Source organism: Kryptolebias marmoratus, linkage group LG14 (assembly GCF_001649575.2).
Source record: "Kryptolebias marmoratus isolate JLee-2015 linkage group LG14, ASM164957v2, whole genome shotgun sequence".
NCBI lineage: Eukaryota > Metazoa > Chordata > Actinopteri > Cyprinodontiformes > Rivulidae > Kryptolebias > Kryptolebias marmoratus.
In genome coordinates, this window is record NC_051443.1 from 2,273,846 (window position 1) to 2,286,108 (window position 12,263).

The 12,263-nt window shown below is 41.0% G+C and overlaps 1 protein-coding gene across 5 annotated transcripts in view; it reads left to right on the top strand.

Annotated features, from left to right (window-relative positions):
* Window positions 1-4,736: 4,736 nt before the first annotated feature.
* Window positions 4,737-12,263, top strand: part of LOC108249594 (arrestin domain-containing protein 3-like) — a 23,305-nt gene continuing 15,778 nt past the window's right edge. For 4 of the 5 annotated variants that reach the window (XR_003038319.2, XR_003038318.2, XR_005234011.1 and 1 more), the window contains exons 1-2: window positions 4,737-5,196; window positions 8,884-8,965. Coding sequence is in view for 2 of the 5 variants with exons in the window: in XM_037979379.1 (XP_037835307.1) it covers window positions 4,917-5,196; window positions 8,884-8,965 (362 nt within the window). In the remaining 3 variants the exon portion in view is untranslated. The remainder of the gene's footprint in view (window positions 5,197-8,883; window positions 8,966-12,263) is intronic. The other variant, XM_017439073.3, reaches the window with a different exon arrangement.

Consider the following 12,263-nt stretch of genomic DNA (forward strand, 5'->3'; position numbering starts at 1 on the left):
CAACTGGAGCTGGGTCCAGAGGGTTCTGGTCCACGGTCTGAAGCAGCTCTTAACTCTTTGAAACTGAAGCTTTTTGTTGTGAGGCTGAGAAACGGATGACCTTTGACCTCTGAGGGTGCACAGGGTTTGCTTCAGTTTTTGTTCACATTGATTCTCAGCCAGTTTTCTTCGTGCTGAAGCTTCAGATGTTAAGACGTTACACGTAAATCCACCTGTCCCCCCGTCTACCTGTCCCTCCGTCCACCTGTCCCCCCGTCCACCTGTCCACCTGTCCACCTGTCCCCTCTGTACCCACCCCCCCAACTGCTGGAGTGGTGGGATAATTGACCCCCATTTGTCTTCATTCGTCCTCCTGCTGAGACGAATGAGGCCGGCAGAAGAATGTTGTGTCAGAAATGAATTCTGTGAAGCGTTGAGGCCTCCTGTAAATCCCATCCATCAAACGAGCCCCCACCTCCCTCTGTCGGACCGGGCCAGAACCACAGAACCAGCTCGGAACCCTTCTTTCTCTGAGACCATCCAACAATCCAACAAACAGCAGTTAGTAAATAAATTCCCTCGATGCTTCATGAAAACTGATCAAATGTCTGCTGCTGCTGTTCAGATATTTGTCTAAAAGACAAATCCACTTCCTGTCCTGAATATCCACTTCTTTCTTTTCTTTGATTAAAGTGCTGCAGCTGAATAGAAGGACGTCTTTTTAAATGAATGCAGAACTTCAGATAATTCAGGCTTAATCTCATATCTTTTAGATTTTGTCTTATTTTAGCTGTTATATCAGAACGTTCAGCTGTGGTGACGTTTACACTTTTATATTTTCCAAAGAATAAAACTGATTTCCAAATATCTGCTTCTTAGAAACCCACTGAGGTCTCCAGAACCCTTGTTCTCTGCTGGTTCTGTTTTTCTTCTGATGATACCTTTAGCTTTTAGCTACCTTTTAGCTACCTTTTAGCTAGTGTTAGCTTCTTTTAACTTTAACAACTCAGTCTCATCCTCTGCAGTTATTCAGCATCATGCTGCGTTTTAGGAGAAAATGTAATTTCTCTAGTTTTTTGTGTGTTTCTGATAGAATAAAGGATCTCTGAGCTCTGCAGGGTTGGAGGTTCTGACCCTGGTCCGGAGCTGGACTCGACCCGGTCCGCTCTTAAACAAATTACAGATGCAGATGGAGGCGCAGCAGCGTCGGCTCCTTCATCAGACGAAGGAGAGAAAAGTGACCATAAAAACGGCTGTTTGCTGAGCTCCCAGCCTGCAGGAAAACTCCCGTCTTCTGTACGCTCTCCAATTGATGTTTGCTTTACAGCCCGTCTGTATAAAGCAGACCTTCAATAAACTATATCACCCTATTTGTGAGAGTAATACAGCCCAGTGCGCTCCTCAATTAGGTCTAAATGACACAGCAAATTGGAAAATTAGGTGGAGAGGGAGGAATAATTTGCTCTGAAACAGACTCAAAGCAATTCATTAGAAGATAAAAGGTCTGTTTGTGTCCTCCAACAGAAAAATCTTACTTTGACTTCAGACATATTAATGTTCACCTTGTCCCAAACTGATCTCATCACTTGGAGTGACTCATACATGCAGCTTCTTGCTTTCTTTGTCCACAAAAAGACTTTTAATTAAACCAGAGGAAGAAAACTGAAGCTGAAATCATGTGACACAGAAAGAACTGATGCTTTCATCTTCAGTTTGGTTTTATTCTGAAATAAAACCCGCAGAGACATCAGTCAGATTTTATTCTCTCCTATTTATAAACGCTTTTCAAATTCTGAGACGTTTAAGTTTTGATTGAAACAAATAAAAAAAATCAACTGCAGTGACACCATAGGATCAAATCTGGTGGATTATTTTGGAGCTTTTATTGCTAATTTGATTTATTCTTTTATTAAAAAACAGTCAGAAGACGAGAGTCCAGCAGGATGGAGAAAAGTTTCAGGAGGGATCTGTGACAAAAGGGTGGCAGCAAAGGTCAAAGGTCACGGGAAAGTGGTGAGAGCAGCCATGTTGTCTGGTTTGGAGACAGAACAGGAAGTGTCAGAGCTGAAGATGCTGAGGTTCTCCTTGGGAGGGACGAGGAGGGACGAGGATGGACAGGATTAGGACTGAGGTCCTCAGAGGTCCAGCACAGCTTGAAGGACTGAGACGGTTTGGACATGTCCAGAGGAGGGACAGAAGGATGTTAGAGACAAAGAGGACATGTATGGATATAGTTAGAGAGGACAGGGAGGGAGTTGGACTGAGGACAGAGTGAGGTGGAGGAGGACTCACTGTGGAGAAAGGATGGAATCCTGACAGTTTGGTGTTGAGCAGAAATCAAGTACAGAGTTTTCTTCTGCTCTGAGGATGACAGAGGAATGTTTTTCCAATTCTCCTGTTCATGAAGAAAACTAACAGCGAAGCTTGATTTGATTTCAAGTTCTGTCTGAGATTATTTACAGAACCTGAAGCTGGAGGAGAAGCAGCTGTGCTCCTGAGCTGAGTTTAGGATGAAGACCAGCAGCTGAGCTCCATCTGTGAAGGTTTCTTTCTCAGCTCTGGTGTCTCAGATGCTCTGAGATGTGGCTGCGCCTCGTGTTCAGGTGTTTTCTTCAGCACAGATGAAGTTAGTGTTGATTTAAGTCTCAGACACTCAGCAGCTCCTGGATGGATGGAGAACAATCTGTCTGTGTTGGAGCCACGGCTGCATGATCCAATAAGTCAGGAATCAATTTGTCTTCATTTCCAGCCTCTTTTTATTCCACACAGCAGCGAGTGATGAGATTAGAGACGTCTGCTGCACACGAGTCCTGCAACAGGCCTGAACACACACACGCACACACACACACACACACACACACACACACACACACACACACCCACAACCAACCACACACACACACACAACCAACCACACACACCCCCAACCAACCACACACACCCACACACCCACAACCAACCACACACACAGGAACCAGATCTACTGATCTATTCTGCAGAATTTACAGCAGGAATAAAACTGTTTGTATAAGAATCTGAGTTTTCATCATTTCTGTCCTAAAGTGCTGCAGGTTACCCTCCTCTTCCTCCTCTTCCTCGGATATGTTTCTACGGGAGCCCGGAGGGAACAAACAGAGCAGCCACAGAGCAGAGGAGGGAGGAGCCACTGAGCCTCAGCTCAGAAGGAATGCATATCACCCGCCAGGCTTTTGAACTGAGAGAAATGATGGAGTTGTTCTGTTAGCTCTCAGAGTCCCGCTGAGGTTGACTCTCTGCTACTACCACACCAGCTGTTAAATTCAGGTCCGCTGGCTGCGGCGGCCATCTTGAATTGGGATAAATATGTGACAGCTCACTGACCGGTTCCTGCTGTCGACCTTCTGACCCTCTGTGTCACCTGGTGTCTGTTGCCATGGAAACAGCATCACCTGGAGCTGCTGATGTTTCCTCCCTGTATCATCAGATCGTCACATGATGGAGCAGATTAAGGCAATCACAGATCAGACACACACGCACCCACACACCAACACAGCCTGGTATTTGTTTTTCCTTCCCACAGCTGCAGAATCAGCGTTCCTAAAGTTTCCTGATGATCATTTCAGAGTTTATTGAAAGTGACTGAGCAGAGGTGCATTATGGGAACGCAGATTCCTGCTGATCGACCCTCTTCTTCTGTCTTTATGAGAAGTGACAGCTGACACGCTCCGTTACGTGTAAAACAAGTTTCACACTCCTACAGCAGAACCCAGAAGAATAAAAACCCAGAGTCATTTCTTTTCGTTTCAATCCTGCGTTTCTGCAGAACACTGATGTGATTTAAATTGACTGAGGACGGCGAGGCGTCTCAGGTGGCTCATGCTCCGAGTCGGCAGCAAAATGAATCCATTTCAGAGCGTTTCTTCTGTCTGTAGTTACAGGCTTATAGAGTTTTACACCTCTGCTCCTGCTCTGCTTCCAAATTCATCCAGCTAGCCATAATATCAGACTGGAGGTTGAATAAGAGAGCCCAAACAGGACCGGTTCTGATGAGACCAGGCTGTGTTCTCAGTCTGATCAGAACCTCATTAAACTCTTCATCAGGAAATCAGTGTCAGGAAGGATTTAAGGAGCACTGCAGTCACATCCTGTCCAATTATCTGAGGCTTTATTAGCTACACAAACTCATGGGACATATTTTTATCACCATTTATAACTTCTGGTGTTGTCTTCTGTAACAATCATGGTGGGAGCTGAAGGACAACATGAAGACATTCTATGTGATGAAGGACAACATGAAGACNTCTACAGAAGCATTCTTGTGTCAGTTAATCTAAATCAGTGTTGTGGAATAACTGAGATTTTATATAATATATAAAGTCACAGTTAGACTTCATAACTGGGTATACACCAACACCAAACATTATAGTGTACATTAGCTGGCATTTAATACAGTATAGTAATATTCAATTCACAAAATAAAAAAATAAAAAAAATGTTCATTTTTCTTGTTAAAACTGTAAACATATTTCCTGTTTGTTGATGTTCTGAATAAAAATATAATTGGAAGTTAAAACGTTTACACAGTAAGGTATCTGTTAAATGTGTCCAAACATGTGGAAAAGCAACTCAGGTTTTGTTAGCTGTTTGAGAATTTTGTTCTCGCCCACTACGTTTGCTCACATCCTGTGCATCTCCTGGGGGCTAAGCCCCCCTTCTCCTTAAAACCTAGTGACGCCCCTGGGCACAGCGCCTGCGTACAGATCGTAGACATAATATGATTCAGACCCAGCAGACACAGAAGCTGCTAGGCACAGCCAGAGGAGGATCATCAGCTGGAGATGAACCGTCACTGACAGCTGCAGACCCGGCCCCATGCTGGGCACCCGGAGCTAGGCGGCTCACAGCTCAGCTCCCAACTCTTCCTTATTTCTAAATCCTTTTGATTCTGACTCATCATCATGGTCCTGGGCAAAGTCCGGACTCTGGCAGTCTACTTTGACAGTCTGAATGAGAACAATTTGCCCGTGTTCTCAGGGGCAGACCTGGTGTCAGGGAGGGTAGTGGTGGATGTCAGAGGGGATCTGCGCGTTAAGAGGCTGGATATAACAGCACGAGGAGTCGCAAAGGTTCGGTGGACGGAGTCTAGGAACGCCGGAGCCAATACGGCTTACACCCAGAACTACATGGAGGAGCTGGAATACCTGCACCATTACGACACGCTGATCGGAGAGGAGACAGGTGAGAACCGAGTCAGAGGGTTGTTTCTGCACCGGGTGAGAGGTTTATTTGTTACTGAACTGGGTCAGGGGTTTGTTTCAAAGGTTTGTTTTCTGTACTTTGTCAGGAGTTTGTTTCTGTTATGACGAGATACAGTTCAGCTGATCATTGTTGCAAACTTCTGACAGAAACTTTTGAAACAAAGTCATTCAGCGCCAAGCACCTGCTTATGAAGTAGATAACACTTCAGGTAAAACCGCGGGTTATTTTTAAACCAATTAATTATGACCTCATCAGAGCGCAGAGACGAAGACCCTTTGAGATGAAGGCTCTCCTAGATGAATCTCTGAGATCTGAGGTCTTTGAGGCATTTTGTGCTTCAGAAGTCAAAAAACAAAAGTAGTATTCGTGAAAATTTGGAATAAGAAAATAAAACTAAAGTTCATAACACTCAGTTGTGCTTCTTGTTTTAAAGCTGTAAAACTGAAGAAGAAGAAGAAGTCTGTTGTCATTAAAGAGAAAACTGGATCAGGCAACTCCCTTTGTCAGAAGCGGTTTAAACCTGTTCAGAAAGTGCGGGGGAGGGGGGCAGGAACAGCCTGACTCTTTGTATGTGTAATAATATCTCAGCTGCTGCTTCACATCCTCCCGTGTTGATGTCAACAGACAAAGAAACAGTGGACAGTTTTGTTGTTAGTTTTTTTTTTTTTTTTAATTAAGTGTTGATGTGAAGACATGTGGGATCTTCAGCTTGTTTCAGAAGACTATAGTTCTCAGCAGTTTGTTCAAGGATGATAGGACAACACTGCGTCAGAATCAAGGATGACTGAATAATTGTGATTCAGAGGTTTTCTCTCTTTCACTTGTGGAAAAACTCTGCTGTCTATGTGGTGGACATTTGTAAGGTTTTCCTCAGCAGATCTACTTGATGTCGAAGCATAAAAATTCACTAAAAGTTATCTTCATCTGTCAAAAGACTTTAGCTGGGCACATTGTTTATTATTTTTAGAATTCCAAGACTTCCATAAAACAAAGCAACAGGACTGTTTCTCTAGTTAAAGATGATCTTTCAAAGCTCTTTGGGTGAGGGGTAAAACATCTTTAACTACAGAAACAAAGTTCAAAGTCCTGTGTTTGAAACTCTTAGCATTTGCCATGACTTACAATTTACAAAACTGTATTTTCTGAAATGTTTTAATAATACTTTGAAAAATGAAAAAATGGATGCCATAAAATGTCTTATTTTGCCCACATGGCATCACAGATCTTCAATTTCAAATTATTCAAGATCAACAATAACATGGTTTCTTCATTTGAGATTATATAACCAAAATGTTATTTATTTTTATTTTTTTCAGTAAAACATATTTTGATCATAGAGCAATCAGTCCTTTAATTTAAATACTCTATTTAACAAATCAGGATCAGCAGCTTGGACTCTTTGTGCCACATAAAGTTCATCAGCTGATAGTTTTGTTGTTTGGCTTGGTGAAATATTTCAGAATTTTTTTAAATCAGCAGTTAGACACACAGGAAGACACTTTTTTGTGGGAACCAAAAATGTCCTATGTTTCTTTATAAATCTAATCAGATGTATAAACTGATTACAGTAATACAGATTACTTTAAATCCACAGCTGTCAGGACAGGTTCAAAAAGACCCATGGCAGGAAAAAGGAGACCCATGAAAAGAATGAGGAGACCCATGAAAAAACTGAGAAGACCTGTGAGAAAAATGAGGAGACAGGAATGAGGGCAGAAATGAGGAGACACATTAGAGGAATGAGGAGATCCATGAGAGGAACGAGGAGGCCTGGAGCAGTAATGAGGTGAACACGATGAGAACTAGGAGACTCTTGGTAGGAATAAGGAGACTCTCAGCAGGAATGAGGATACCCATGACAAAGTTTTTTTCCACAATGGTTTGGGAACAATGTGACTAAAGGGCAAAAGCACAGACTAAAATGCAAAGTAACTAATAATAAAAGCAGTTCACAAGAACACACAAGAAAGGATCATGATATGTGGTTATTTATTTGTTTCTTTATAAATGTATGTAATTTTATGTAATTAAATTAAATAAAACTGAAAATGAGATGCTGAACATTGTCATTATGAATTATATGATCTAATAGTAATGTATATTGTCATTCTGATAATAAAAGCTGAGAAATGCTCTAAAAGTCTTTTATTCCGTCATCATTTTGCTGTTAAAATGTCTAAGAGAGAACACCAGGTCTACCTGAAGTTCATCCTCTGAGTACAATACCCTTCCTTTTTCGACCCCTCCTCCTCCCTCTCAGTCCTCACATTGCATGGCTGGGGTTGTGTAGGCGGGGCGTATCTGTGCTGAGCCAGTCAGCATACAGGTTGTTTGCAATATTCTAGGCTCGTCCAATAGCAGGCAGAGTTGTGACGCATGCATTGCAGTTTCCAACTGGAAGAAGCTGCTCAGGCTGGTTCATACCGGTCTGCTCCTGCTTGTGCTGTGCTGCCTTTTAACAAAAGCCAGTGTGTAAGCTTTGCACATGCACAAGCTTTCACACACCTCCCTTGCAGGATGAGGAGGCAAGAAGCTAAAGTTTAGCAGGGTTGACTAGAGACCTTTTTACAAACTGAAATACAAAACAAAAGTGACTGTTCTTCACATTAACAGCATAACTAATGAGCAGGATGAAGTCAAATTAATCAACAGAAAGGAAGGAAATACCAAGATTTAGTCAGCTTAGGTTCTTTGATTCTATGAGCCACACAGATGAAAAGTTTTAGCTGATATACAAAAGCAGCAGAAAAAGTTTTAGTTTGGCCGCACGGCGGATTAGTGTTTAGCACTGTTGCCTCACAGCAAGAAGGTCCTGAGTTCAAGCCCCGGATTGGACCCGGGGTCTTTCTTTGTGGAGTTTGCATGTTCTTCTCATGTTTGCGTGCATTTCCTCTTGGTGCTCCAGTTTCTTCCACTCACAGGCTAAAAGCATGTATGTTAGGCTGCCTTCAGGCCCAGGCTTCCTTTGACAAAGAGATCTGTGATGTCAGTAGGACTTGCCTGGTTAAATAAAGGCTAACAAAACAGAAATAAAATAAAAAATACTTGGTAACACTTTATTTAAAGGGGTGTGCATAGGACATAAAACCTGTCATGAACATGAACAAGTCTTTATGAATGTTTATGACTGTTGTCATTAAGTGTCATTCTGTAAATTATGACACCTTTAATGCAAAGTTGACATTGTTTAAAATGTCTGTGTTATGACAACTTGACGTTAACAATATAAAAATGTCTTTGTTAATGATGTATTTGTTATGTTGTTGTTATCTTGGTTAATGTCAAGTTGTCATAAAACGACATTTTAAACAATGTCAACTTTGCGTTAAAGGTGTCACAATTTACCAAATGACATTTATTGACAACAGTTATAAACATTCATGTTTCTGGAACATGTTGTGTCATGTTTATGACAGTGTCATGTCAGTCTTATGTACACCCCTTCAAATAAAGTGTTATCAAATACTTTTCATAAATTGACAATATATATATATATATGACCTAAAATGACCTAAAATCCAAACGCAATTTACAACTTTACAAAACATAACAAAAGCAATAAAAACACACACACACACAAAATAAAAAAAAACATCTGTTGTGCAATAGTTTTTGTTAAAAGATTGTTTTGTGCTCTTGTATTTGAACAAATACTCTATCTTTCAGATGAAGACAGTCCAGAGGAGGGTCTGACTACGCTCCACACTGGCCTGCATGAGTTTGCCTTCAGCTTCAACCTGCCTCAGATGTAAGTACATACTGCATTCTTTCAAATCTACTTCAACATTTTTATTTTTATGTTGATGAAATGTATTAAATTTAATTGAAATATACAGTTTGTTAGTGTTTTTTTATTACAACCCCAATTCCAATGAAGTTGGGACCTTGTGCAAAACATAAATAAAAACAGAATACAATGATTTGCAAATCCTTTTCAACCTATATTTTATTGAATACACTACAAAGACTAGATATTTAATGTTCAAACTAATAAGCTTTACTGTTTTTTGGGGTGTTTTTTTGCGAATATTCACTTATTTTGATTTTGATGCCTGCAATATTTTCCAAAAAAACTGGAACACGGGCAACAAAAGACTGGGAAAATTGAGGAATGCTCAAAAAACAAGTTTGGAGCATTCCACCAGTGAACAGGTTAATTGGAAACAGGTGAGTGTCATGATTGGATATAAAGGGAGCATCCCAGAAAGGCTCATTTGTTCACAAGCAAGGATTGGGCAAGGCTCACCACTTTGTGAACAACTGCGTGAGCAAATAGTCCATCAGTTTAAGACCAACATTTATCAATGTACAATTGCAGGAATTTGGGGATCTCATCATCTACAGTCCATGACATCATCAAAAGATTCAGAGAATCTGGACAGATCTCTGCAAGTAAACAGCAAGGCCGAAAACCAACATTGAATGCCTGTGAACTTCGATTCCTCAGGCAGCCTTGCATTGAAAATCAACATCATTCTGTAACGTACATTACCGCATGGGCTCAGGAACACTTCAGGAAAACATTGTCAGTGAACACAGTTTGTCGCTACATCTACAAGTGCAAGTTAAAACTCTACTATGTAAAGCGAAAGCCATATATCTGTCACACTGAAAGGAAAAGAACCCAGAATGCAAACTCATGTTTGGAGATAACTAAAGAAAGTTTTATTTTAAAGAAACAGAAAACAAATGGCTGATGTGGTAGCTACTAAAATTAAATAGGAAAAACTTACAAAATCCAGGATTGCAAGAACACGAGGGGCGAGGCACGAGGAAAACCAGACAGCCCATGGAAGTTACAATGAAGGAGATGAACAGGTTTGAAAGGCTGAGGGTGATTGTAAGTGGACACAGGTGACTGATAAGAAACGAGGGACAGGTGTGGGTGGTTAAGGCAGGCTGACAGGTACTGAGCAGAGGAAAGGTGCATGATGACAGGGAATACTCAGGGCACAGGAAGCAAAACACCAAATAACAAAACTAAACACAAGAACCAAATAACACAATTAAAAAAAACAATAACCCTAATACAAAAAATAACCCAAAGACCCCCAAATCCTGACGATATTAACAACACCCAGAAACGCCGCCTGATTCCCTGGGCCTGAGCTCATATGAGATGGACTGACACAAAGTGGAAAAGTGTCCTATGGTCTGATAAGTCCACATTTCAAATTGTTTTTGGAAATCATGGATGTTGTATCCTCCAGGCCAAAGAGGAAAAGGACTGTCCGGACTGTTATCAGTGCAACGTTGAAAAGCCAGCATCTGTGATGGTATGGGGGGTGTTTGTGCCCATGACATGGGTAATTTGCATATCTGTGAAGGCACCAATTAATGCTGAAAGGTACAAACCGTTTTTTTATAGCAAAATATGCTGCCATCCAAGCAATGTCTTTTTCAGGGACGTCCCTGCTTATTTTAGCAAGACGATACCAAGCCACATTCTGCACATGTTACAAAATGAACAGCGTAGCTTCGAAGTAAAAGAGTGTAGGTACTAGACTGGCTTGTGCTCAGCTCTCTATATTCCCAGGATCCTTATCTGCTCAGTGACAGACTTTAGCCATTTCCTGCTCCTGTTAGCTAAGCAAACTCTTTGAACACAGCGTCAGGTTGGGGTTTTTTAGATGCTTTATCAAATTCCTTGTTTTGAAAGTGCTAGATTTTTGTCTCTTTTTTTAAGAACTTTGCTGAGCAGAATATACATTTTCATCATTGTTCAATCTGAAATGCCATAGACATTATATATGGAGACCAGTGGCGCAAAAAGTGGGTAGGCACTATATGCGGCACTAAGGGTATATGCTAGAGGGGATGTCAAAGCGATGAAGGAAAAAGATGTAGTTATGATACAGGATGCTTTCACACATTAAAAATACATGCTATCATGCAGAAATACTGTTTTATGTTCTTTAACAAAGACAGACATATGGTATGGCATTTTAATGAATGTATAAATCGATATATGTATGTTTGATTGCTCATTTAAATTTATTTCACTCTCATACACACACACAAGCCTGAGCCCTCTGTACACACCACAACAATAATTTCTTCATATTTTTGTGTGCTGTGAACATACACACATANCTGAAGGACAACATGAAGACATTCTATGTGATGAAGGACAACATGAAGATGTTGGAGATGCTGATGGACAACATGAAGACGTTCTAGGACAACATGAAGACGTTGTAGGTGATGAAGGACAACATGAAGACGTTCTAGGAGCTGATGGACAACATGAAGACGTTCTAGGAGCTGATGGACAACATGAAGACGTTGTAGGTGATGTAGGGCATCAAACAGCCTCAGACTGTTTGTGGGACATTAATGCTCTGATTTTATTCATGTCTTTGATAAATTTGTGAAGTTTCTTATCTTTTTTCTGTTTTCTGTAAATGGTGTAAATACCTATAAACTGTAGAAACTTATCTAAGAAGTTGAAACGTTGTAGGTTCTGACATGTTTTTGTTAGACAGAAATATTTGCCTTGTTCTGTCTCTAAGCTGTGAAGACGTCTGAGACATGGACCGAGTTCCTCGTGTGAGGCAGGAAATCCGTGAACGTGTCGCCCTGCTGCTGACTGACAGCTCGTCTCGCTCGCTGCACCGCCTCAGAAAATGGGAACAAGTTAAAAAAAAAGGCCAAGTGTAGAAATAAATCACTGCCATATTACCACATCACCGCTAATAAGACACAAATAAAAAAGTCATTTCAGCGAGCATTCAGCTGTGCAGCCAGAAATGACTGAAACCACCGAAGAAGCCGACGTTACCGAGCAGGAATTATCTGAGAGCATTGATCCGGAAACAGAAATCATCTGAGCATCAATCTGTCCTAAAACAGGAAATATCTGAGCATCAATCTGTCCTGAAACAGGAAATATCTGAGCATCAATCTGTCCTGAAACAGGAAATATCTGAGCATCAATCTGTCCTGAAACAGGAAATATCTGAACATCAATCTGTCCTGAAACAGGAAATATCTGAGCATCAATCTGTCCTGAAACAGGAAATATCTGAGCATCAATCTGTCCTGAA